General features: G+C 36.6%; 1 protein-coding gene across 6 annotated transcripts in view; it reads right to left on the reverse strand.

The window, feature by feature from the left end:
• DPP10 (dipeptidyl peptidase like 10) overlaps positions 1 to 26,024 on the reverse strand; it is a 486,601-nt gene that overhangs the window by 25,943 nt on the left and 434,634 nt on the right. For all 6 annotated transcript variants that reach the window (XM_040561195.1, XM_040561191.1, XM_040561193.1 and 3 more), the window contains 7 exons: positions 21,350 to 21,470; positions 18,631 to 18,785; positions 14,985 to 15,082; positions 8,345 to 8,468; positions 6,127 to 6,165; positions 4,459 to 4,566; positions 98 to 189 (listed from right to left, as the gene is read on the reverse strand). In XM_040561195.1, coding sequence (XP_040417129.1) covers positions 98 to 189; positions 4,459 to 4,566; positions 6,127 to 6,165; positions 8,345 to 8,468; positions 14,985 to 15,082; positions 18,631 to 18,785; positions 21,350 to 21,470 — 737 coding nt within the window. The remainder of the gene's footprint in view (positions 1 to 97; positions 190 to 4,458; positions 4,567 to 6,126; positions 6,166 to 8,344; positions 8,469 to 14,984; positions 15,083 to 18,630; positions 18,786 to 21,349; positions 21,471 to 26,024) is intronic.

Genomic DNA, 26,024 nt, shown 5'->3' on the forward strand with positions numbered 1-26,024 from the left:
ACTGTTGATTAATTTTAGATACACTATTTCCAGTTAAATGGATTCCGCTTTAATAACTCAGATATTTTTATAAACAGACAAAGAGAGTAGTGCTTACATCTTTTGAGTATTTTCATCATATGCCAGGATTTTAATAACTTCCCAGTTTCCTGATGTCAGGTGTCTCACACTGATCTGTTCACTTTTAGCCTGGAAAGAGATGGAATATATTAACTTTCATCTTACTTGTTACATTTTTCCTTGCCTAGCAGGATTGTTTGTGCATGTCATTACTGATTAGAGCTTTTTAATCTTTAATGTACAACATCTTTAATTCACAAAATCCACGTTTTGACAGGCTGAACTTTAAGTATCCTTTCTCTCCCATATATAAAGTTTTCAAAGCCATTAATATCAACACAGTTTCCAGCACAAAATGCCCATATGCCAACAGATGATAGAATTCCTATATTTCAAGCTAAGGATCTTGCCACTGCACATATTTTATTTCTCTTACTGTTTTTTTTTTTTTTTTTTTTTTTCCTTTACAGTGGCATAGCAGGGGAATCTGACTCAGACTCCTCTAACCCAAAGTCTGCACCAGGGTGTGCTCACTAAGCTTTCACGTTTATTGTCTGCTTGTAGCAAGCTAAGATTACCGAGATGCTGCACCAACAGCACTGTCATAGAGATTTCCCTGCCTCCCTCCATGAGGAATGCAATACACCAACACAGACACAGAAGTTCACAGGATCTACATCTCATCAAAATCTCTCCTCCAACAAGCACTCTGCAGAAGCCTCTCTCTATCTAGGGTATATAAGGAGAGTTTAATAGCCACTGAATTTTGGCAATTGAACCAAATCCTTACAAGTTAGGTGCTTGCTCCCTCTCATAAATTGTTTCTATCTAATGAAGAATGTGACAGCATTTTTTCCAGCAAATGCACCAGGAACTGAATTAGGAAGCAACAGGATGCAATGCATATCTAACCTGAAGCAAACCCAAACTCTCTGGCAGCAAGCAGCAGCAGACTCCTCACCACACACAGGTTAAAAACCATGAAAGCTGGAGAGTGAGCAGCTCACCTGAAGGTGATTGAGAATGAAAAAGGTAAAATTCTTGCTTGGGCTGCTGCCTATTAAAACTACACTTCTTACTGTATTACAACATAAACACACTTGAAGTGTTTTTCTGTACTAGGCCTGGATATAAAAACTCCTAGGTTTTCAAATTCAAGAAAAACTTTGTAAAGAAAAGAGGTAATACTTCAGCTTATCTTTCAGCCATACTGGGTGAAACTTCCAGAATTACATAGGAGGTCAGATAGAGGGTCTAATGGTGCTGTCTGGCCTTATGCTCTGTGAACTTGGAGCACCAATCCATACCTAATCACAGTGGCCACAGTGGTTATGTGTCCTACAAAAATCATAAAGCCAAACACTTTTTTTAATACCTCTATTACTCAACCATATCCTGTAAACTCTGAGTTCTACACCATCAGCAGCAATACCTAGAAAGCAGAAGATACTCAAGGACTCCTATGAGACATGCCTGGTAATGGCAAAGCAAAAATGTGTCCCTTAGAAGTGATCTGTTTTCTAACAGATACTCGAGGAAGGAATGGCCTAGTAACTGACAAGTCTTGCAAGTACCAACTGAATTGAGGATGCTGTACTAGGTGCTGTACATATGTTTATGATGCTGGCTCCTGAATTCAGAAAAGTTCTGATAATCAGTGACGTCTCCAGGAATGACTAAACTACAGCTTTACTATTAGTGACTGTTTCCTTTCTGGAAATAAACGAGCTGCACATACTGAAAGAGACATTTAAATACTAAAATTACAGAATCTAACAAGAAACAACAATAAAAAGCCCAGCCAAGTGTTAATAAACATGGTTATTTTTCAAGGTTACAGCCATGATACATAATTTATGAAGCCTGCAGGAAGTTCTTGCCTTGATCCATTAAAGTCACTTTATAATTCTTCTCTTGTGGTCAGAAAAAAGACTTTCTAGAGTTGTAAAACCCCAAGTAAGAAGTTTCTGGATACATAACATATGATTCAATCCCATTTTGAGGTTAGTTTCTTTTAAATATTTCATAAGTTGCTAAAAGCATTTGAACATAATAAAATACACATCTAGCCCTCTGCATTCAGACAGTAAATAATCTATGATAGACAACAACCTTTAAACAGTAAACCTCCCCCTTCAAGATTTAATTAGATGCTTCTGCTAACCTGCTTTGATTATATCATTGACACACGCTTTTCTAAAGTGCTAAGAAATGCAGCCCAAGAAAGACAGACCATCATTTGTTACTACTTGTGCTGAAGACTGACAAACAAAACCATGATTAAATGAATCTAAAGCAAGCCATTAAAATTTACTTTTGTCACTGTATGTACACTATATACGTGTTATGTCACCGTTCGTGTTGGGTATGTAAAATCATTTCACCTTTCCTGCAGTTTGAACTTTAACTTCAGCTGATTTCTGGTAATGAGCTGATATCTGTACCAAATAATACAGAGAAGTGAGACAAATTCCAACATTAACCGAGCTCCATCATGATAAAAATGCGATCATGTGGGTACCGGCAACCTGCTTTACATTCTGCAGTGCACCCGTCATGCCACTGTGGCTCTCACAAGGTGTGACAAACATCTGATGGGACAACAGACTTTATGTGTAACGGTTAATATAATTTTTATGCCTCCATGTTTGCTTTAGAAATAATGGACAATCAGATTAATGCAGTGTGTAAAACACATCATATAAACACATTTCGAGTCCTCCATTGCTCTGTACCAGCCCCATTACCATGCAGAATGTTGATCATTGATGAATAACGGTTGCTACCTGCAATATCACATTTCCTTGCCTTCCTAGGAGCAGCTATATACTTAAATACAAATTTGACATAGGTGATACAATTTAGACTTGTTTATTCATGATTATAGCAGTCAAAACAAATTTATTTTTTTTAATTATTTTTGGAGCTGCACAGGACTCAGGGATCTAATTCTGCCTACTAGGGATAGAATACTAAACTCCTAATCATAAGCTTGACATTAAACATTATTGTACAAAAACATGCATTTAAAAGTATGTGTACATTTAATTATCTTACTGAATAAGAGTTGGCTTAATCTTTTGTTTAAATATTTTCACAAATTAGGATCAAGTTTCCTGGGTTCTTTAGTAGTAAAAATATCAGATCGTACAGGTTTAAGGAAAATTTTACTGTATCTGTACCATCCTTGGGAATGCTGAAAGTTAATTATAAGATCTACATCATCATTATTATTATTATTTATTTTTTTAAAGATAATTATTCATCATATTCAGAATGAAGCCAAAATATGACCAATTGCTTTGTTCTGGTGTGAACTTTGTATTCCTTTAATACACCTTTACCCGATTCTTATCTGAGTTACTGTTTTCTTTAGAAGATAGAATTTGACATGTCTTTGATCCCTTTTTTGTTCTCTGATTCTTCCTCAATATATTTACTCTAGTGAATGAGTATCTTCTTGCTTCTTCAGGTTAAAATTCCATTAAGGTTCTTTTGCTGTCTGCAGTATACTGTGAACATATTTCAGACTTAATAATGTTCACACCAGAACACTGTCATAAAGGGAGATAATAGAGCTGCCTGGTGCCAAGTCTGCTGTTTTGATGTTTTGGGTACCTTGATAATCCCTCCTGTGTCATATGGCTCTGCTAAAGCACCTGGATTAATGCTCTGCTGATTTAAATAGATGCCTTGGAGTGTTCTGTTCCAGGGCATAATTTCCTTTATTAGGTCATCACAACTTCATGCCAGTGACCTTCAAAGCCATAGTACAAATGTATCTTCTTTCAAATTCTTCTTTGGAGAAGCAGTGGCCCTGGGAAGTGGAAGCCACTGGAAAATATTGAGATGGGTAATAAAAGGGTCCTAATTTTTGCAGCATTATACGTTTTTGGTATTGTTTCCCTCTCTTGTTGTGTGCACACCCAGAATTCTGAATATTCCCAACCAAAATTTAAAATTATACATATATGTTTATAGTGTATAGAACGAGGGTAAAAAAAAAAATAAAAGAAAAAAAAAGTATTTCTGCAGGTCTCTTGAATTTCTTTGGCTATCAAACATTATTATTGACAGACAAGTTTAACAAGAAAACATCTCTGCTTGGCTATAGAGGCGCAAACAAAACATGAAACATTCCAAAGAGAATACTTTGGAAGTACTTCTCATTTACAGATCTTACATGCCACCATAGCACATCTGTAAGGAAAGAGAAAGAACTCCACTAATTCTGCAAGAAGTTCTGCACAGAGTGATAATCTGGACAGGATAAATGACCACACACATCCACAAAACCAATGTTGAGACTACTGAAGTGCAAAGTCTTTGCTTGGGTCAGATGTTCACAGTAAGAGTCCCACATAACCTCTGGGATATTAAAAATAACCAAAAACTTACCTGAACTAGAAACATGGCTATGTGGTGAAATTCACCCCGGCCTCCCTGCTTCACTGGCACAGTCATGAAGAATTTACTGCCATCCCTGGAGAAAACTGGTTCTTCGTTCTGTAAATATAAGATTGCTTTAGTTCATCCATCTTTCCATTGCACGTTTTAGATCATTTTGCTTTCAATTAAACTTTTTAAGAAAACATCATCGAGTTTCTTGATGGTTTGTTTTTTGTTGTTTGCCATGCTCTTAAGACAAATGGAAAAAAAAATCCTTAGATTTTAAATTTATTCTGCTAAGATTAAAAACAAAACAAAACAAAAAAACAAACAAACAAACAACAACAACAACTGGTGGCTACAGCTACACGTAGCACATGCAGGTAGTTACTATTGTGTTTCCAGTAAAAGTTCTGGTAGTCTCACCCCTAATGCATTGCAATTTCCTAGGACACATTCTTTTACAGGCATGCAATCATTGACAGAAATAAATCCTACTACGGATGAAAAGAAAAAATGTTTCCAGGGCCTGGGCTCAGAAAAACTTTACCAAGTACACACTTAAGACTCATTAGTTTTGATAAAGTTGTATGAAAAAAAATATGCACATTGAAGTGGTATTCTGAATCGTGGCCTTACCATAAATTGTAGCCTGATGTGATACCATTTCTCCATGTCTAACTTTACACAGAAATATTAAAGGAAAACTGTTTTCTATAAAAGCATAGATTTTTAAAAAAATGATTTCTCATTTGCACACTGCAAAATGAAGCCTGAAATGTATTTTAAATAGAATGTATTTCATCCATTTATTGGCTGGCTCTTCTGAAGCTATGAAAATGGAACCATTTGCTGACATATTAGCTCAATATATTGTTCTGGGTATGAATTTAGAAATATTCCCATTCTTTCCACTTTTAGCCCATATGACCTCTAATCTTTGAACTCCTTTGTGCTTAATTTGATAAAATAATAACAATAAAATAAAAGACCAACAACAACAACAACAAAATACCAGCAGAGTATATAGGATGTGTTGAAAAGGATTTGTTTCATCTATCTTTAGCCATCTAACACTTATGTAGGTACAACTGGTTGTCCAAGTGCCTGCCAACTCAACGCAAAGAGATCAGAAACTGAAGGGAACATTGCCTCTGAAACCCAGACGGGCGCCTCAGATCAATGGGCTGAATTGCTTTCTAGAAATGTGCATCTTATTCCCCCAATGACATGCTAAATAGCAAAATGTCTTGTGTGATGTTAAGTGACAGGATTCCCACTGCCAAAGAAGATGCCATTTGAATGTTTACACAGTCACTTCTATAATGCTCAGCTGTAAAAGTAAAGATCCTAAAAAGTAGCAAATTTTAGAAGTATTTTAATAGCTTTTAAAGTATTTAAAGTATTTTAAATAGCTTATAAATAAATAAAAATGACAACAAAGCAATGAGAAAACACTTCTTTACTGTGAGGGTGACAAAGCACTGGCACAAGTTGCCCAGAGAGGTTGTGGAGTCTCCTTCTCTGGAGATATTCAAAACCTGCCTGAAAGCCATCCTGTGCCTACTTGGCAGGGGGGTTGGACTAGATGATCTTCAAAGGTCTCTTCCAAACTCAACCATTCTGTGATTCTGTGAATTACACATTATACACCCAGAAACAGCATTTATACCATACCTGTTTAGGAAGCCACAGGTCTGACTGCATTTCGTATTTCTATAAGAGAAAAAAATGGCTTTTATGGAATGGCCCAAAAATATTTCACACATTCAGCAAAAGGTCTTTAGCTATTTCATGCTTTTTTTCCTACTGTGTTACAATCTTCACATCTCTTCTTTGGAACTTACATAGAAATGAATGATAATTTAATTACAAAGTCAGCTGCTTTATTCTGAGTTTTTGGTAGAACACCACAGGGGACCTAAGAATGCCTTTTTCAATCCTTTTTGATTAGCTATCAAGAAGCTTTATGCATGCAGTCCTATTTGTTTTTTACCTCTAGGCATCATCTGACAACTGGATATATTTTAGGTTCTTCATCAACACTGGGCAAACAGCCAGCATCAAACTCAAAGTGCAAGACCTTTAGACCTTTTCAAATCACAATCCCCTTCTTTAATGGTTTGTAGCTTGGTGTCAGTGACAAGGAAAAAAAATAATTTTTTTTTATTGGTCATGCTCATATTTTAAATCATGCAACCTAAAAAAATAATAAAAAATTATCATGTACACATTGGAAAAAATGTAGAATGTATGTCAACTGTTGTGAATTGTCACAGTCACACTGAGGTAATGAACATTTCTTAGCTATAGAAGCATCTGTACATACATGGCCTGAAAAATGAAAAAGCTGTGGCTACTTTCACATCTGTTTTTATACAGCATTTTTTGGAATTGAGAACATGCAAAATGATTTTAAAAGGGTTTACAGTTGAAGAAAATGTTTAGAAATGTTTAGAATTGAAATCAAGCGGCATGATAGAAGGCTATAATCCCACATTATGGCCTTTGCTCATCCGTTACTGAATTCAGAAGCATCACCGTATCCTAGTGGGTGCAGCATAAGCACAGCCCAGGGTTACAAACACGAGCCTTGTCTGAGCTGTGCTCACTGCGCTGCTGGCCTTGCTCACCCACCTCTAAGGCACTTCTCTGCACTTTATTTCTTCTGGAGTGGAATTTCTCTATCCCTCCCTCTTATATTATGTCCCGGATTACAGCTCCCTGGATACCTACTTTGGATAAATCCAATTGACCTTGGAGCACATAAGGGTTTCCTTTCAGAAACAACTGCTCACAGTGATTCACTTAAATCACTTTCTTAAACTGACTTTCTTAAAAAAATAAAGAAATAAAGGACAGAAGACTCACAGGAACCAGGCAGCAATCCAATCAACAAATATCCATGTTCACAACCTTACCCCATGGTCTGGGGACTAATGATCAGCTTCTGAGTCAGGAAAAGCAGCCTGTACTATGCAGCAATATTGCATAGAAGCAACAAGCTTAGAAATGATCCCTAACGCTTTAACACAAGTGACTTCAGTAGCAGACAGATGAGAGCCTTTTGACTCAGAGGCCAAACCCAGACATACATTAATCACTCATAAGCATCTACACTTCCAAATTATACCCCCTACTTCGGAGCATCTGTTGTTACTGATATTAGCATGGATAGGCAATATTTATACTTTTAGCTGGTTAAGGGAAGAGACTATGACTCAGAATGGGAAAGTGCCCAGCTGCATTCAAGATGCGAGAGTGACTGTGAAAATGGAGAGAGGTACTGCAAGATTTCAGATGTCAAAATCTGGGTCAAAGGATGCGATGAGGCTGAACTCAAATAGAAAAAAGTATTTCAGCTCAGATTACTCTCCAAACTGAAATATCCCCATTGTTTTTCCATTTTATTTTTTTAAAAGTTATTTAATTCTGCTGTTGAATTTGCAGGAATTATCAACATTTTCGTGTTTTCCTTAAACGTATATAAGCTGTGAGAGACAGAAAGATCTGAGACGAAGCTCTATAGGGGAAGAGAGCAGAAATCAGGCAGCATGAAAATATCTGGAGGAAGTCAAGCTTGCCACTGCACTAGCAATATCCTTAGTACATGATGTTCAGCAAATGCAGTTTCCACTGAAGTTAATGAATGAACAAAGCTGAGTAATTCTGAAAATGTCACTCAAAGTTGCTAATTGCATAAAATCATTTCACCAGATTTGGAACTTTCTCACATCTCTATTTCCTCTCTGTTGACTAATTACATTCAGCTTGCAACTATGGCATCTGCAAACTGATTTCCAAAAATCATTTATTTATTTATTTTTTCCTGAACATGAAAACAAAATGCAGGAAGAAACTTTGAAAGGAAAACTTGGGAAGAAATCTGACTTACCCTACTGCAAGCCCCAGTTGTTGTTTCACAGACTGTAAGGATAGAGATATTCTGAGGTCTGTTTAACCATCTGACCACAGCCTTGGTATTGCTTACCCATTTCACCATGGTGATGTAATATTCCCTAAGTAAACAATGAAAACAAAATGTTCAGATCAATCCTATTTCAGATTAGACATTAAAAAGGTATACAGTTCACCGAATACTGAATAAAAAAGTATGGATATATTTGTACTGCATGACAGTATCAGCACTAAGGGGTGGAGATAAAAACAAAAAACAACAACAAAAAAAAAAGCCCACCATCTGTGTTCCTGGAGGCAGTAAGCAGGAATGCTCAATCCTAGTATTCTGTTCCCCTGGGATATTTGTACTCTGTTAGCACCTCCTTCTCAGACATTTGTAATACATAAACTGTACCAACTGGAAACATATACTTGTGTAATATATGTCTGCAAACACACATAAGCCGTGTACTTGTTGGCGAGCTTAAAAAGCAACACTAAATTCCAACAGAAAACAGTATTTTCAAAATTGTTTCAGAATATACATATTTTTGCAAACGAATCCAGTCCAGAAAAAAAGGTCTGTAACGGGCAGGTGAGATCACTTTAGAATGTCACATTATAAAATAACAAGTATTTTATTATGAGACCTCCACAGAAAACAAAGTCTCACTAAGTATCCATGCGTGTCAGCTTCCATTTTATCAAATTGCTCATAACATCGGACAAATTGTCTGTCCCTCCAGGCCTGTGGTGAAGCAAGGGAGGCTTCCTAGTTAGGGGCTAATGGTATGTAGTATCTGCCTCCTTCCCCCTCTGCAGTCACACCTTCATAAGGCCGGTGACTGTGCGTACGGAAGCCTGAAGACAGCCAAAATGATACATTCAAAACACATATTTTCATGTATTTTAAGAACTGCCTTTTTCTCCCTGTACTTCAGTACCACTGACAGCATCCACAAGATAAACAGCATCCACTGACCCCAGTGCCCGAATTATCCCAGAACCAAATTTTATGAAACAGAGCCTGAGCTGTTCCATTCAAAAAAATCTGCAAGGAGGGAAGGAAACAGGAGATTTAATCATTCAGAATGCAGCTGATATAGTAACTAATTGTCCAAATCAAACCATATCATCATCTTCCATCACTGACATAAACTCCGTGATCACTGAAGTGAAAGCAAAAGATCATTTAATATTTTTTTTCTCCCCTCTCATCAACTATGCATACAAATGTGTTCAAATGTCAATAAATCAGGACTTGGTTTATCAGGAGTGTAGTATGGTGTATATATATGTAACAAAACACATCCTCCTGAAATTAAATACTGCCTCCAGGTAATATTCCTTTATAATTCACAAATTTCCAGTTAACTTGTTTCATAGACACAGTGCACATACACATACAGAGCAGTGGTGTTGTTGCCCATCAATAGATATAACCTTGTCAAACTCTGTAGCAAAAAATCATGTTTTATTAGACTGACTGCTACAGTTGAATGTAAACAGGGAAGCCTTCAGGACAAAACCTGTTTTAGTTCTGAGGAAGCTGCTATCTGTCTGTATCTCCAAACTTATTAGGTTGTTTTCAACTAATCTATTGTTCTAGTAATGAAAATAAGCTCTCTCTCTCTCTTTCCCTCCAGGCCCAAATACACAAATGGACAGGGATTACTAGATCTAGAACCTCTGCATTTGTACATACACAAAGTTTCCTCACAACATCACTTTAAAGAGACTATGAGTGCTTTCTGGACAAAGGACTGAAGCAAATCATGAAATAAAAACTACACTAGATCCTCAGTCTGAAACCATTTAACTAGGTGCTCTACAGTACTTTGCACGTTCAGAGGACAACTTCCATTCCTCTTCAGGAGCATATCTCAAGTCAGACTGATCAGTCAGTACTGATGGAGCTTGTACAGGACTCACTTTATTGCAAGTAATCAGGCGATGCATAAAAACAAGAGCTTCAAAACACCTTGACCAGACTGAGAGATATTCCTATTTTATAAATAGATATAAAATTCCACATTTTATATCTAAATCTGTTGCTTGGCTTTGAATTAGCCTAAGGCAATTAGATAAGACAAGCAATCTAAAGAAAGTACAGCTTTCCCTTAGGAAACAGGAACATAAAATGTATACAGCCAGTGCAACAGGAGGAGCTGGAACATCTCACAAGAGCCGTGGAGGTGCTGCAACACCAAGACAGGTGACCTCTTGGGGCCTGAAGGGGATGGAGTTTATTCAGTGACGGAAAAATCTCCAACTGTAGCTGCTAAGAAAGCAAGTGCTTTTCCAGACCATACGACAATTAGATTTTTTTTGAAGACTTGTAACGTGGTGAAATCTGGACTCATTTTTCAGCACTGATAAAAAGCACGTTAGATATCAAAAGTGTTTATCAGCATTTGCCAAACTTGAAGTCCCACACACACACACTTTTTTTTTTTTTTAATCATTCTTTCTTGTAGAATGTTTTTCATTTATTTTGATTATCTCAACTGAGATAATCACAGTTCTTGGGAGATAGTTGAGCAGTTTGCTAAAACATTTAGCATCACTCAAGAGTGTTCAACACATGTTGTTTCACTTGTAAGTAGTGGGTCTTGTTCAACCCCATGTACAGAACTTGCATTTCTTTCCACTGAACAGGAAAGGGAATAATCAATAAATACCTTGGCACTGTGTGGGAAAGCTTCAATAAAAAAGTCTGTGAATATACTTTTATCTTACAGTCTTTGGCTGAATATATTAAAGCCATTTGCTAAAAGGTATGGTAGTGAATTAATCCTTTACATTAACCTTGTGAGGTAGGCATTGTTATTGCTAAGTTACAGAATAAAGGAGGGAAAGAAGCTTGAAAGAAGTGACTAGACAGCATATCGAAGAAAAAGTGAAAACAAAACCCTGTTTTTTTAATAACAAATTGCCCCGTTGCATCTTTCCCACATGAAGTTAGAATCAAATAAGCTTTCTTTTCAATAGCAAGGCTGCCAGAAATATAAAAACCTTTAGGGATTCATAAGCTGATTTCTACTAGAAGTACATAAATATCCAAATAATTTTGTAGATTTAGAAATGCATAGATACAGAAAAAAATAGTGAGGGCTGGAAGACTGTTATTTATGTGAGTTGAATTTATTAAGTGTCTCCAGTTCCATTATAAAAGATTAATTAAAAATCAATTAAAATGTTTGAAATTTGCCATACAAAATCCAAAGGGTCTGACTGTATATTTCAGTCTCTTTAAAAGCAGGCATATATGAAATCAGAATGGAATATACGGAATCAGAATCATCTACCATATTTTTAGGCTTTGAAACTTTACTGGAAAAAAAAATAATAAAAAGGACTAACTTAATTTCTTAAAGTGCCTTTTAAAATGACACGGTCAGCAGTGTCTGGGAATACTGCAGAGCCAATGCAGTTTCCTCACAGTGGCTGAGAACAGAGGAAGTAAACAGCAGATGACCTCCACACTGAGACTTTCGAGAGCCAATGCACAGTTCTAGTAGAAAAATCTTTTCATCATGTGTGGAGGCACAGCTGTAATCTAGTAAATCAACTACCTTCTTTAATGTGGTATTTCATGTTTTCACTGTATTAGTGATTTCCACTTCGTAAAAAGAAAGGTTTTTTTCTTCTCAACAGGTCTAAAATCTAGCATGGGGTTTGAAAAATCATCCTACATAATTTCTTAATATCATATTATCAACCTTTTATCTAAATATCATGAGTTACTAAGATTCTTCAGGTGTCCTAAATTACAGTGGTTTGAACTGACCTCTTGCACATCACACTGTTTTTTTTTCAAGATTTGTTGCAGAAAGTATTAGCTTTCCAACTGGAACTTCAGGAGCTAGTGGCATATGAAGACACACATGTTTCACCTCATTTCTATATTGGCTTTCTAGCACTAATGCAGTACAAAATCATGTTTGCTACTGATGAAAACATAACGTAATTGTACACATGGAATAGAAATACCAAAGGGATACCTGAAATTGCACAGAATACAACCACATGTTAAAAGAAAGTCTGACAATCTTTTTGTGATATTACCAGTGCACAGTAGAATAAATTTCTCCACAGAATAAAACATTAAGGAGTAAATTTAAAAATTTGCCACAGCTTGGGCAGAGCTGTTACTTCTTAGGGTTATAAATAATAGAAGCCCCATTCCCTACCCATTTGTGTTGTTTCTCTGAGTCGGAGTACATCTGTCCCATAATAGGAGTTGGTAATGACTTGTGCATTATATATTTCCAAAATGTGTCTACCCTGAAAGATCCACAAAGCTCTGTATGATGGTGTTCCCTTCCATTTGATTGTGAAAAGCTCTTATTGCTTACTTACTAAAGACTCTACAATGAATTTATTAGAAAGGCAGTGAGAGGAAGAAAAAAAAAAAAAAAGACCACTGAAAGTAGTTACTACTTTCATTTAAAAAGCTAATACTTTAAAAAATTCTCCCAACCATTATAGAGTCCAAAGATTTCCACTCTTGAAAGGTCTGTTCAAAGGTCACTCCTCATACCTGCATATATACTGATATATGGATACGTGTGTATGTATTATATATGATGACCTGACACAGGTCACTTGTGACCAAGAGTTACTCAAATCCAGTCAAAATGCAAAACTGGCAGTATACCTAGCTTGCACCTATTTTTCTAAATTTTATAGAACAGGAGTTATACCTTGATTGCTAAAATGAAGATGAGACTAATTTTTTCCAGGTTTAAATAGTTTTACTAAGCCTTCTGACAAAGCAGCAAACCTGAAATTTAAAGGAGTATCCCTGCATATCAGAGAGAGCAGAGAACATGAATATTATTTAAATTAAACTGCTGCAAAACCTTTATAAAGGACCAAAAAATCTGGTGAAGATACCCCTTCAGGCTCACACCAGAAATTCCACAAACTGAGATAGCGTTCAGTTTCAAGACGCAAAAAAGGTTTTAAGATATCAATATTAATTTGTTTGATTTTACTTTTATTTTCAGCACTTTAAGGAGCAAGAATGAATCTGAAAAATGTGAAGTGAAACCATCACATTTTCGAGATTATTTTTTTCCATGGGGATTTACATACTGCTTTCTCATTTCACTTCTTCATATCTTCTGACATTTAAAGTACCATTTTAATGCTGTTTAAGAGAGTGAAGAGGTTAACCTTGGTAGCAGAGAATCTCTTTACAATCTTATACTAGCATTTTAATTAATGAGGTGATAGCAAACAGCAGGAGATTTTATTCTGTTTTTCAGCAGTAGTGCATCAACAGAAAGAAAATACTTCAAAATGCACAGTGCAGTCAAAACAGTTCCTTTCACTAGCACAATCAGTAAGCATTCTAGCTGACATAAATAATTGCAAGACATAATTCACTACTGTATTGTTCCTGCACTGTTTGGATACCTCAATTTGTGCAGAAGAAAGCTAAACCAGCTTAAAATTGGTGACAATCGTTGTGAATCAGTACCCACTGTTACCATCCTGATTGCTTTGGGAACAGTTACTGTAAAATCTTTTGACTTTTGTAGGAACTGCAAGAACAACAACCTATATGCAGAGTTTTGTTTTTTTTTTTTTTAGCTAGCAGTGGCCAATCATTTTCATGATGAACAATCTTTCCTATTTCTTTTTCTTCCACACCTGAAAATGCCTGGAGAGAAGAGAGGAAGTGGTACTTCCCCTGCCCTTAGACCTCAGCTGTACGTGGACTGTAGCACCTCTTTGATTATTGCTATCGTATAACAGGTTAGGGCTAGAAGATCATTAGCATGTGCACTGAAATCTCAGTGGGAATTTCATCAAGATGTCTGCAATTCTACAAATTGGAATATGCCTAAGGGAAAGGATAAACATTTTTTTGCCCTTAAAGAAAAGTTTTGAGGGACCTCAAATGAGGACAGGTAACCAGGAGCTCAGCTTAAGATAGGAACTTTAGCAGGAGAGTTACCATTTACAGCCAGATCTCGTTACAAGTGCTCTTAAGTAAAAGGGACTCTTAAATTGGCTCCACGGTCCTGAAACACAGTTTCTCCTGATGACCCCACTATCAGGCACAGCACAGCCCTTCTTTTAGTCTACCTGGTGGCGTTGCATCTCACCCTCTGCCACCTCCCTGCATCCATCAGTTGTAGGTAGAAACAAAACTTTCCATAATCTACCAAACTTAAAAAGTTCAGAATATTCCTCTCTAAATGACAGAACATCCTGATTATGTGTTCTGTGGTACAATTCTACATTCTGCAATTCCATTTCACAAACTGAAAGCAACAAGTTGGCACACAGCAAGTAAAGGCAAATGCCATAACAAGCTCAGAACCACGGCAGCATTCAGACCCCTTGGCAATATCTTTGGATTCCTAATTTCATATATTTCAAGAGAATTGAAGCTTCTCAGGACATCAGAAGTGAGCAAATTCCAGGTCCCTGAGTTTTCTAAGAGGAGCATCAATCCAATACATCCGTATTTTATTTCACCATCATTATGTCCAGTCACGAGAACAGAGATAAAGTGCATTCCAGTCAAAGGTAAGTGTTGTGCTGAAGTAAAAAGGCAACAATTAGCCTGAGTCACATTAAATCAAACACAAATTCCACCAAACAATGAAATTAAATACCTGGATTTAAAGCTGTCAGGTGGCATCAGTTCCAGTGTATGTGCTGGTCCATACAGATTAACTACAAACAGTTTTACTGTTGGGTTTGTTTGACCTGCCTTTGAAAAAAAATAAATAAAAATAGGAGCTTTAGTGGCACTGAATCAGTGACAGCTAAATAGGTCCAGTCATTACCATAATAAAGTATGTTTACAATAAAGAGAAAGCTCTGAAAATAAAAAAAAACAGCCATACAAATTACGTAGATAAAAATGTGAAGTATTAATCGCATCATTCACTGCCCTTTTACTTCGGCAGATCTTCTGACTTTCTGGTGCAGAGCAAGGGAACAATGCTGAAAGTAGTTTGACCCAGTCCTGTAAAGTCAGCTGCAAGAATAGCCAGCTCCTAAAACAGCAGTCAGACCCAGCCTGCAGCAAAGCTTTTCCCAACCCCTATTGCTCATTTTCCAAAAGACTACTCTACTTCCAATTGAGATAACATCCCTCCTCTTCCTCCACCTCTTTCATTATCAGTTTCCCCAGGACTTCCTTCCCTGGCTTGCTGAGAAGAAAATCTCTGGTTTTGATACCATTCAGGACCCTGTTGTTTTGGCAAGCTAGCTCTAAGAGAAACAAAACACATGTTGCTAAAGGAGAATAAAATGGCAGTTTGATATATATCCACCAGGAAGAGCCTGATAAATCCTGAGGATCTATAGGAAGCCAGGACTTGTCCTTCTCCCAGTAACACAGCTCGTTACTAAGCGGTTCTTGAGATGAAGAGAAAGGACTGGTGACAGAAAGCAAGGCACTGCAGGACTGGCAAGAATATACTGCTCCCACTCAAGCCTCTTTTTTGTGAAAGACACAGGAGTCACACAACTGCATTGTCTCTTTGGGATACAGGGAACGACAAGCGTGTGCTTCAATGGAAACAAGTTGTTAATATTGGAAGGGAAGGTAATCATATTTAATCATAATAACCTACAAAGCTGTATATCAGACTCTTCACAGGGATATTTACAAATGCAAGAGGGCTTGGTTGAAATATACCCACACGTTTCCTTTAGAAAGTGGACTTTTCTCAAAATATAGACAGTCTGAATCCTGTGTACACTTATTTCTGAGTGGTACGGGGCAGTAGAAAGTGGATATGTGTATTTTTTCTAGTGCTTAGAAAAGTTTAGAAAATGGATTTAACTGGATTCCTGGACTTTCATTCATAAAAACTTTAAAATTTGCCTGAAAGAAACATGGTCTTTCAAAGGCATCCTCCACATGAAAGCAGCTTATACAGATGCAAAACTGTGGAAGAAAACCACTGACAGATCAAGTCCTTACTACACAACTGCTACCTCCTTTTATCATTTGAACTGTACATTGTTTGCATAGTGGCATCCAAGTACTCCCACAGGGAGGGCTGCCAAGAGTAATTCCTATCTCCTGTATGAGTACAAGTTGTAGAGAGACCCTCTAAAGCATGCCTTCACAGTGGGCACAGCCAGATCCTGGGCACGAAGCACCTGGCCCAGCTGTGGCACCGGGTGGCTGTGGCACGGGACTGCCCGTCAGAGGTCCGCTCGGCACTGTCCTGCCCCAATGTGCTGCCTCTGCTGCAAACAGCCACGGTGTGTCTTAACAGCCAAAGAACACATACGGCTGGCTTACACGTGTAAAGGGCAGTGTTGTGACATGGGATCGGGGACTGAAAATGGGGCAAGAGTTGGTACCACTAACAGCAGTTCTGGATCCTTTGGGCAGGAACTGCCCTGTGACTACCCAAAGCAATGGGATGTGCACTCACTGCCCTTGCAGGGCACACAGCAACGGTCGTTTTGTATGTTTTTCTTGTTTGTTTTGTTTTTTGAGAACATCAGATATTGCCCCGGTTACACTCACAGGGCCTCAGATCAGCTACAGCTCTACAGCAGTACTATCAAGCTTCTGGCTTTATACAAGTTCTGTCCCAACAGCTGGGGAGGTCCCGGGGGTCACAGAGCAAACACCAGCAGTGCACGCAGCGTGCAATGGACTCAGGCAGCTGAAGGTAGTTGTCCTACGCAAGCAGCCGACTCTCAAATTCACACTTTTCCCTCAATGAACGGCCTCTCAGCAATCTAAATTGCATAGGCATTGTATAATAATAATAATAACAACAACAACAATAATAATAAATTGTTCAGAAGTGAAAGAACTCTAAATTGAAACCCTACTTTGTTCTGGTATATACAGATTATACAAAATATAAACTTCCTTTCTCATTATTTTTATTTTTTTTAAGAACACAGTCTGGGCATATGGACATGTACACACAGGTACATGTTTCAGTATTCACAAACACATATGGGTTTCATTTTATTTTTTAATCATAGTTATAACTTTCTCTGATGGTTTCATTTTATAATAAAGACCCAACCTTTTTTCATCTATGTAGCTCTACCACAAAATTCATTGCCAATTTATGGTGTTTAATGTGTAGCTAGATTGGCATTAAATTGAGACATTAAATAAAGATAATGCTTTTTCATTAATGAGATTACTGAGATAGTAGTGTATCACTTTTATGCTGAATTGCTAATGAAACGGAATTTCTCATTCCTTGTTTACAAAGCTCATTTTTTAAAATATTCCTTTCTTTTTTCTTTTCCCTGTCACTCAAGGCTTTTGTCTAAGAAACCAGGACAACTACCTCTGAAAACACCATTACTTTTTATTTCAGAGTATTATTTCACAGCACACATTATAGTTATATCATACATACTATTTTTTCATAGTACCTGTTACAGTCTAACTTTCCACTCCTTAAGAACAAAGGTTCATCTCCAAAATGTGATAGCAAGAATAGGGTAACAGTAATATTATTTAAAGTCCTCCATGAACTTTCCTTGAAATGTTAAAGGAGTACCATACACAGAGACCTACATATATCATCAGAAATGTACTCAGGCACTCTGAAATAGCATGCAAAATATGGACAAATCAGTAAGTTGGAAGATAGTATCAGCATTGGTACTTAACACAGAAATTATGGTTAGGGAGGCAGCTGATCAGGAAATCCCCAGAAAATAAGGAGCAATTTCAGGTATTATCCCTGCCTGAGCTGTTCTGTCTTTTCCCAACACGAATCAAAAAATCCTTCTCTAATTGTTCTGAAACTCAGTGATGGGTTTTTCATTTTTGTTTGTTTTAATTTGATGGCCAGAAAAAAAAAATAAAAGATGTTATTGTGGCTTATTTTATCCAAAGCCACTCTTTTGCATTCATTGATAGTAGCATAATTTACTGAGATCTATATAACTGCAGCAGAACTTGTGCTGTACTTTGCACACAGTGTGTGTGACTCCAATGCAGTTGTGACAGTATTTATTTTTCAGTGCAGTTCTCCAAACATTTTACTCTTCTCTCAGAAGTGGTGCATTGATTTTACCATGCATCAGTGATGAAATTGCTATGAATCAGTCTGTCTGCTGCTTCCTCACCCAATAGTTTCTTTACAGCAAAAGGTGTTACAAGCCTACTGGAAAAAAAACATAATTAATATCTCCTGGAAAGCAGCATGAACCAATTCAGCCTCTGTTATTCTCTAGAAACACTCCTTCTGTATGGTTGAATACTATCAAAGAACAAAAAACAGGAGGTGGGGGCTGCACTCACACTCATCTTACCTTAGGGTATGGATACTGCTTTCCTTTTGGATATAGGCCTCCAGTAAACCGGGGAATAACCATGTTTGGCACCAGAGAGTCATTTATGGTCAGGAATGCCAGTCTTTCACCATCTGGAGACCACCAGTGGGCAATATGAGAACGAAGAAGTTCCTCTGCAAAAACAGATCTCCTTAGGGTCCATAACAATAACTATCACAAAGTTCCTAGCTCATTCAGTTAGCATTGATTTCTTCTTTCTCTGCCTAATTCAAATGTATCTGTTGCAATTTCAGCAGTTTCACATTATCCTGAATGAACGTTTGGATAACAAGGCATATCAAAATACCAAATTTCAACCACCTTCCTCAAATTAATACTTCCATTGATGTCAATAAATCATTGTAAACATGAAATATGACTGTAACTGCTGTAACTGAAATATTATTAAATCTGATTTCTCTGAGCTGTGGCAGCTGGGTACCTGCACATTCTCTCACAGTTGTATTTATGTAATAATTTTTGAAGTGTAATATTTTGTCTTTTTGGCTCAGTTTTAATTCTTAGACAGTTCAATATTTTTGGTATTTTTGCAATATAACTTTTTGAAAATCAAAAATCTTTAAAAAAAAAAATCCAAACTGTATTTGACTGCCAAATTAAAGTCATTCTTTAAAATGTCATGCACTGTTTTCTTACATTTATTGCCATTGTACTTCATATTAAGAAGAAATGAAAGAGAAAAGCCATAAATCAGCACCCAAACTCCTGGGATTCTAATACAGCAGCTCCCAACCAACTCCAAATCACCCTGTGCAGGTCTTCTGTCTTCCATTTGTGAAAAGACTTGGATGTTTTTGCAATGTGTTTGATATTTTAACTTTTTTTTTTTTTTTGTGAGCATTTTGTATTCAGATTTTAAGAATTTGGCTGGAAAGGTAATTGAGAATAATGTACTAACCAGATCAGAGGTCTGGCTCCATGCCTAATTTAAGAGCCTACAAAAACTACTTAAAATGTCAGTAGAGACTCTCCAAGACGCAAATCAGATCCTGAAAGGTTTGAAGTGTCTGAATGGGTTGACGTATCTAGGGTTAGTTGTAGTTAAGCTGGGACCTATCTTCAAAGCCATATATTCTGGGTCATGCTTCTCTGCTCCCTGACTCAATAAGTAAAGCCCTTTACACAGAAGACCAGCAGAGAATGAATTGCGAATATCAGCAAGCTTGTGGCCTTGCTGAATATCAGCCAGGTATGAGACCTACATACCACTGCCTATGTTCACAGGTAAAAATGAACCAAAGTACATGTGAAGAGGTCTGTGTTTTCTTGTCAGCTGAAGAAGTTCTGTGAAGTTTTAAAGCCTTTCACTCCGCAAAATTAATTAATAAAATACATCTGTATGAAGGGTGGGCACACACAGAGAAGCAGCAGGAGTATAACTCAGACAAGCATCATCACCACTATTGAGCTAGCTGCTCTTCTTTCCATTCTTCGTTCCCCCATTTTCTTTTTCTGTTCCTCATGAAATGTTTGCAGTTTAAAGGAAAAGTCATTTATTTTATCAACAGCCTCATTTATCTTTAAAACAAATAAAGTTACCAAAAAATCTACAACAACCTCCTTTAGATGATGTTTCTGAAATATATAGGTAAACTGAAATTAAAAAGTGCATCATATTGGTGTGTCAAATAAAATATTAGTTTTGTTTCTATTTAGTTCTTAGATGTAGATCTTACCAATGGAGAGATCCAAACTGTATAAAACCCAAATTTCTTCCACTAAAATAAGTCTTAAACTTCTTTCCATATAATTCTCAGATGGGATTTACTGCATACCTTCCAGACAGCTTGAATAAAAGGCCTGGCAAATACCAGAACCAAGCAGTTGCATCTGGTAAACTTCTGTGGTCCCTTCCAGCCTGAATTATCCTCCTCACATCCTTTTGCTCCTTTGCAGACCAGGGAGGAATATTTTTTAAAGAGTCTCATATTACATTTTGTTCTATGGACTAGAGCTGTATAATGATCAGCAATATGCCATTCATGGCAGCTCCATCCTCCACCTAAAGGAGAACAGAAAAGACAGGCTACCCTCTCCTGAAAAGGTGCCCCCAAATGTTTACAGAATTGGGCCCAAAGTTATTCTGTTGCATCCATTCTTACTAAGTTTACTTTGTTTTATAAAAAAAAAAAAAAAGATATATTATGTCAATGACTACATAGATTTAAATTCTTCAATTTGTATGCAGTTGTGTTAGATTTGAAAAAAATGAAGAGCATATAAAATTATCTTCTACTCCAAAGGTTCTTTTTGTCTTTACATTTTGAAATGCACCAACACATTAAAACATTTCAAAAACATTCATTAAAAAAATAAAACAGACAACAAAACCACTAAAGCCTTGGAAGCAGGTAATTATCAGACACAGGCATTTATGTGACTAAGGAATGCAAATTACCATTCTAATTTCAGAGCTTACTTGGACAGAGATTTTCAAAACTGCCTATGTGAGCTATCTGCTCATAACTACTGAGGTGCTAAGAGGTATGGACAGATCATTTCTGAGCATCCCACTGAAGTGCCTTGCTATACTGCATGCCACCATTTGTAAAAAACACTCTGCCCTGCAAACCTCTACATAAAACACAATTTTCTGAAATGAATGGATTTGTCCTGTAGGGTCTGTACAAGAACCTCTCATCTGTTTTAATAAACATTAAATATTTGTCCATCTTACCTTCATATAACCAGTCTGCAATTCCATTAAAAATAATTCCTTCTTTTCCCGAAGATGTCAGGCGCAATGAACTACTCTTTACATCAGGCTGATAGTAGATGTTATTTTCAAAAATATAAATCTGGATGAGGTAAGAGGCATGGAGAGAAAAAAGAACATTTTGGTAGATATAAATTAATGTTCAGCAAGCAATACACAATTTCCTCAGGCTCAGAACAGACTACAGAATAATTCATCATGAGTTTCCTCTGACTTTGACTTCGTGTTTCCTTTTATTATCAATTTGGACAAACTAAGCAAACTTTTAATAGTTATGCCAGGCAAAATTCTTCCTTTGAAATTGTTTTCCCAGTTGAAATGTTTTTATTAACTTTAAGAAACATTATTACATTCCTCAGAATCATACAGGAGGCAAGTTGTACAACAGCTGAATAGATAAAGAAATTTTCCATTAATTCTAGTTTATCTAATAAAATCTTCTGTCTTTCTAGCCATGAAATTAGACACAGTTCTGCAAGTACATGCAGCACAATACATACATCATAAATGTTAAGTTGCACCAGATCATGGTGTGGAAACTTACTGAAAAAAATCAAAAATAAATTGCACACTGCTGTTGACTTTTCTCAACTTCCTGACACAGCTTCTGACTGTGATACACAAATGTTTTACCTCAATTGTGCTACAAAAATACACTTTACTTTGAAGTGCAGACTCCTCCTCTTTTTTCCTGCAAGTGACAGAATAGATGTCCTTTTCTCACTCATTGATATTTCTCAGCCTTGTCTCTTCTTCCCCTACTAACCTGGGTTTCAAATTTACTCATTTTTTGAGACTAAACTCTAAGCTTCACAATGAAGTGCAATAAGAGAAAGATAAAAAGAAGATATGACTAGGAAGGAACATAAGGATGACAAAAAAAGTCAGTGATTTTCTCAAAAAGAATAATGCAGTGATGAAGGATGGTTTATTACATGGTAATTCTGCATACTCAGATGAATTGCACACTCAGCTGTATCACCACCTTTCTCCTATCAGCTAGCAAACCTTTTGATTCCTCAGTTTCCTGGTTTCCTGTGTTGTGACTAGATTCTTCTTTCAGCTAGAATCATGTCAGGGCTTCAGGCTTTTAGACTTTTCTTTTTTTTTTTTTTTTTTGCTTTACTGTGAAATTACAATGGCCACATATGCAGAGCTTAACCGTGGAATCAACCTAATACCCATATTGCACACCAAACCTGATTAACGCTTAGAAAATGCAGCTAGCAGCACAAGAGAAGCAACACACAATACAAATTTCTTGTACCATGATTTCATCAACGTATACTGACATATAGAGTCTCAGGGACAGCTAATATTAAGTAAACTTATTTACACCAAAGAACATTTTAAAAGCCTAGTTGTTTATTTTCCTCTCATACTTCAATGATAAACGACTTACGGGAAAACACTAACCAGAGAGTTAAGTATTATTATCGTTATTACTGCTATTCTTGCCTCTTCTAAAGTACCATCTGAAATAGATTTCCATTTGAGTCCCCAAACTAATGACATTTCTTGATATTTAATAGTAGCCACTTCACGATTTCTGGCATACAGCCAGAAAGCTGATTTTTTTTCTTCATCCCATGAGTGATGCAATAATTTTCAAAATTCCTGCGAATCAAGGGTGACTTGGGACTATTTTTTGTCAGAAATTCAAAACTCTGCAGTGAGTTCAAAACCGAAGTAAAAATAGTTGATCCAGTTTGAATAATCTAAACTGTACTGACCAGGAGTTACTTTTATAGTTTAATAAACAATATTTGGTATAGTTGAGAATTTATGGGAAGTTGACATATGATGCCGCATTAATGCCAAGAGAAAACAAGGATTAGAGAACTCCGGAAATAACAGACTTTTGTAATAATATTGAAAAATACTTCTTGCCAATGTATATTTCCACAGTAAAAATGTTGTGTTTTGTTTTCCCGAGATAAAAGGAACAAATACAAGTAATAACAAGGCATGATTAATTGCTTAGCCTCTGAAAATAAAATAATTTAGCCAAGCACTTGCTATTTAAGTGAACTAAAAATATTCATATCAAACTAAATTACAGATAGTGTAAGTAATAGAAACCACTATATTGGCCACTGCTCAGTAAGGAGCGATTTCTTACAGCTGACAATCTCTTCTTATATAAGCAATTGTTTTCAGAAGATTAAAAAAGGCTGACCTGATCAAATGATTTTATTTCAGCTTCTTTAACTAGTGAGCTCAATCTAATCAATTTTTGAAGATCAGAAGTATAATTTTTTATTCTCCCCCACCTTTTCAGGCCATTTATATTTTTAACGGTGAACATACCTGTAGCGTCTAGTTTCTGCATTGAAAAACTTTCATTTAAAGCCATCATTGTCAGTCAAAGTACAGGATTAAGAACTACTTGCTTTATGACTGAAGCATGTAAAGGTTTTAATCCTGTCATTGCTAGTTAGCAGGCATTGCTAATTACATTTGACATATTTCAGATAAGTAAATATCTCAGAAGGAATACTCACTATTTTGCCACTGATTGCCGGTTTCCTCATGTTTATTTCCCACTCATTTCATAAAATGACTCTGTCTCCATCTTCAATCAATTCTACAATTCACTTGTAGCACATGTTCTTTCAATTTTGAAAGCTACCCCAAAAACTTTTTTTTTTCTTAAATATATGGATTAGAACATTTTAAAGTTCTTTAGAAACTCCAAACCCTCCAGCGGCTCTCTCCCTAGCAATCCTCAGGCTCATGGCTTACTTGCATTTTACATTAAAAATGATGAATTTATATTCCCTTTGCAAAACATTTTATGAAATACAATCTCTACATAACTAAACATCATGTAAATCCGTATCAATGATTTAGGGTTGGTGCACTGGCAAGTATCATTCTGCACTGCCTGCAGCATTTTGAAAGATCAATATGCCCATGCTTGAGGTTGTAAAAACATCTTAGAAAGAATCATCATTATGGGTAGTCAATCTCATCTGTAATTTGAATATTTGTTATATTTCAGGAGGTGCCATTTTCCACCTAAAGCCTACAAATTGTACAACTTGTACTGGCAGGAATGGCTGCATGCACATAGCCTACAAAAGCTCTGACTAACCCCTGAAGTCAGGCCTGCATTCGCTTCCATTCCTGACCATGTCAACTGACCATGTCAAAGCACTCATCTGTAATTACTTATATCCTTCACCACTTGGAAACAAGGACTTGGAGTTAAATTGTCAGTTTGTGTTAGTGCAGCAAAACAGGCAGCGGAGTTGTAATAGGAGTGACAACATTACAGTGAAGGCTACTAGTAGTGGCCTGCAAGGCTCTTTGCTTTGCTGTCTGCAGATCCAAGCTATGGATTCATTAAGAACAAGTATTTAAAGAGACTTTTCATAGCCATGAAAACCAATCCCCCATTTTACATTACCGCCAGAGCAATGCAGCCAACTAAGACGCTGTGAAAAGGCACACTTATTGGGAATTACTTTTGTACAGTAATTCCCAGTATAATTCATAGAATATCTAAGTTGGAAGGAATCCACAATGATCGTCAAGTCCAACCATATTTATACGGTATGTCATATATAACTCTAGAAACACTGAAATTGTAATGTATCACTACTTGAAATTAATTTTGTTCATAAGACGTGAACATATCTTGCTTGCTTTGAACACCCAACACTGACCAACAGACAAGCATCTTGGATCTATGTCCTTCTGAAACAGCCACAAGGAGAGGCAAGTGTATAACAGTTATGGCTTTGCCAGGTCACTGATTTTATTTTATGTTGATTGTCCTGAGTCCAAAAACTAAGAGTAGAAATGGAAGTATTCATCATCTGAATCGTGCAAAAAAATCTACATTAGAACCTGGAAGGAGAGGAAGTCTTTAAACAGTATTGTCAAACTCTCCCCTGCCCGTAAAAAACACCTAAGTTCTTTTTTGTTTGTGTTTTTTTTTTTTTTTTTTTTTTTTTAGTTCATACGTTTTAGACTTCTCAATTACTTCTTACTTTCTTGATTCTTACTTTCTCAATTTAAACTCAATACTTTCTGGTGAAAACAATATCTGTAGAAAACTCCTTACAGCTCTACTTTATGTTGCATTAGAATGTTTTCAAGCTTTTCCTTCAAAACACAGAGACTAGGTATAAATTTTTATTTTTAGGAGGCAGCTCTGGCTGCTGATTAGTTGCAGTATGGCAATATACAGGAGCTTGAATTTATGAGGCATTTTCCCCAAGTTCAGTTGTTAAAATTGAGTGAAGGAGAAGGCAACAAGCTGGAAAAGAACTGAAACTAGTACTTGTCCTACAACAGAGACTTAAATTCTCAAATACTGCAATGTACATAGCAAATCACAACACTGTGATAAGGCTTCATGATCAAACTATATATATATATACATATATATTCTTGGACCAGAATCTAGCAAATACATGTGCCTAATATCCTGACTCCAGGAAGTAAAACTAACCATGTGCCCAAATGTTTCGAGGCTAGGGACTTCACATACTTCATCACTTTGTACACGGTGTTTTGAGCAATGTCCCAAACCAAATATTTCCCTTGTTAGGCTATCTCCAGTCAGACCTGGGAGCAAGTAAAAGTAAAATGGCTTTTCTTAGTATACACTTGAGTCTAATTACTA

This window comes from Cygnus olor, chromosome 6 (assembly GCF_009769625.2).
Source record: "Cygnus olor isolate bCygOlo1 chromosome 6, bCygOlo1.pri.v2, whole genome shotgun sequence".
NCBI lineage: Eukaryota > Metazoa > Chordata > Aves > Anseriformes > Anatidae > Cygnus > Cygnus olor.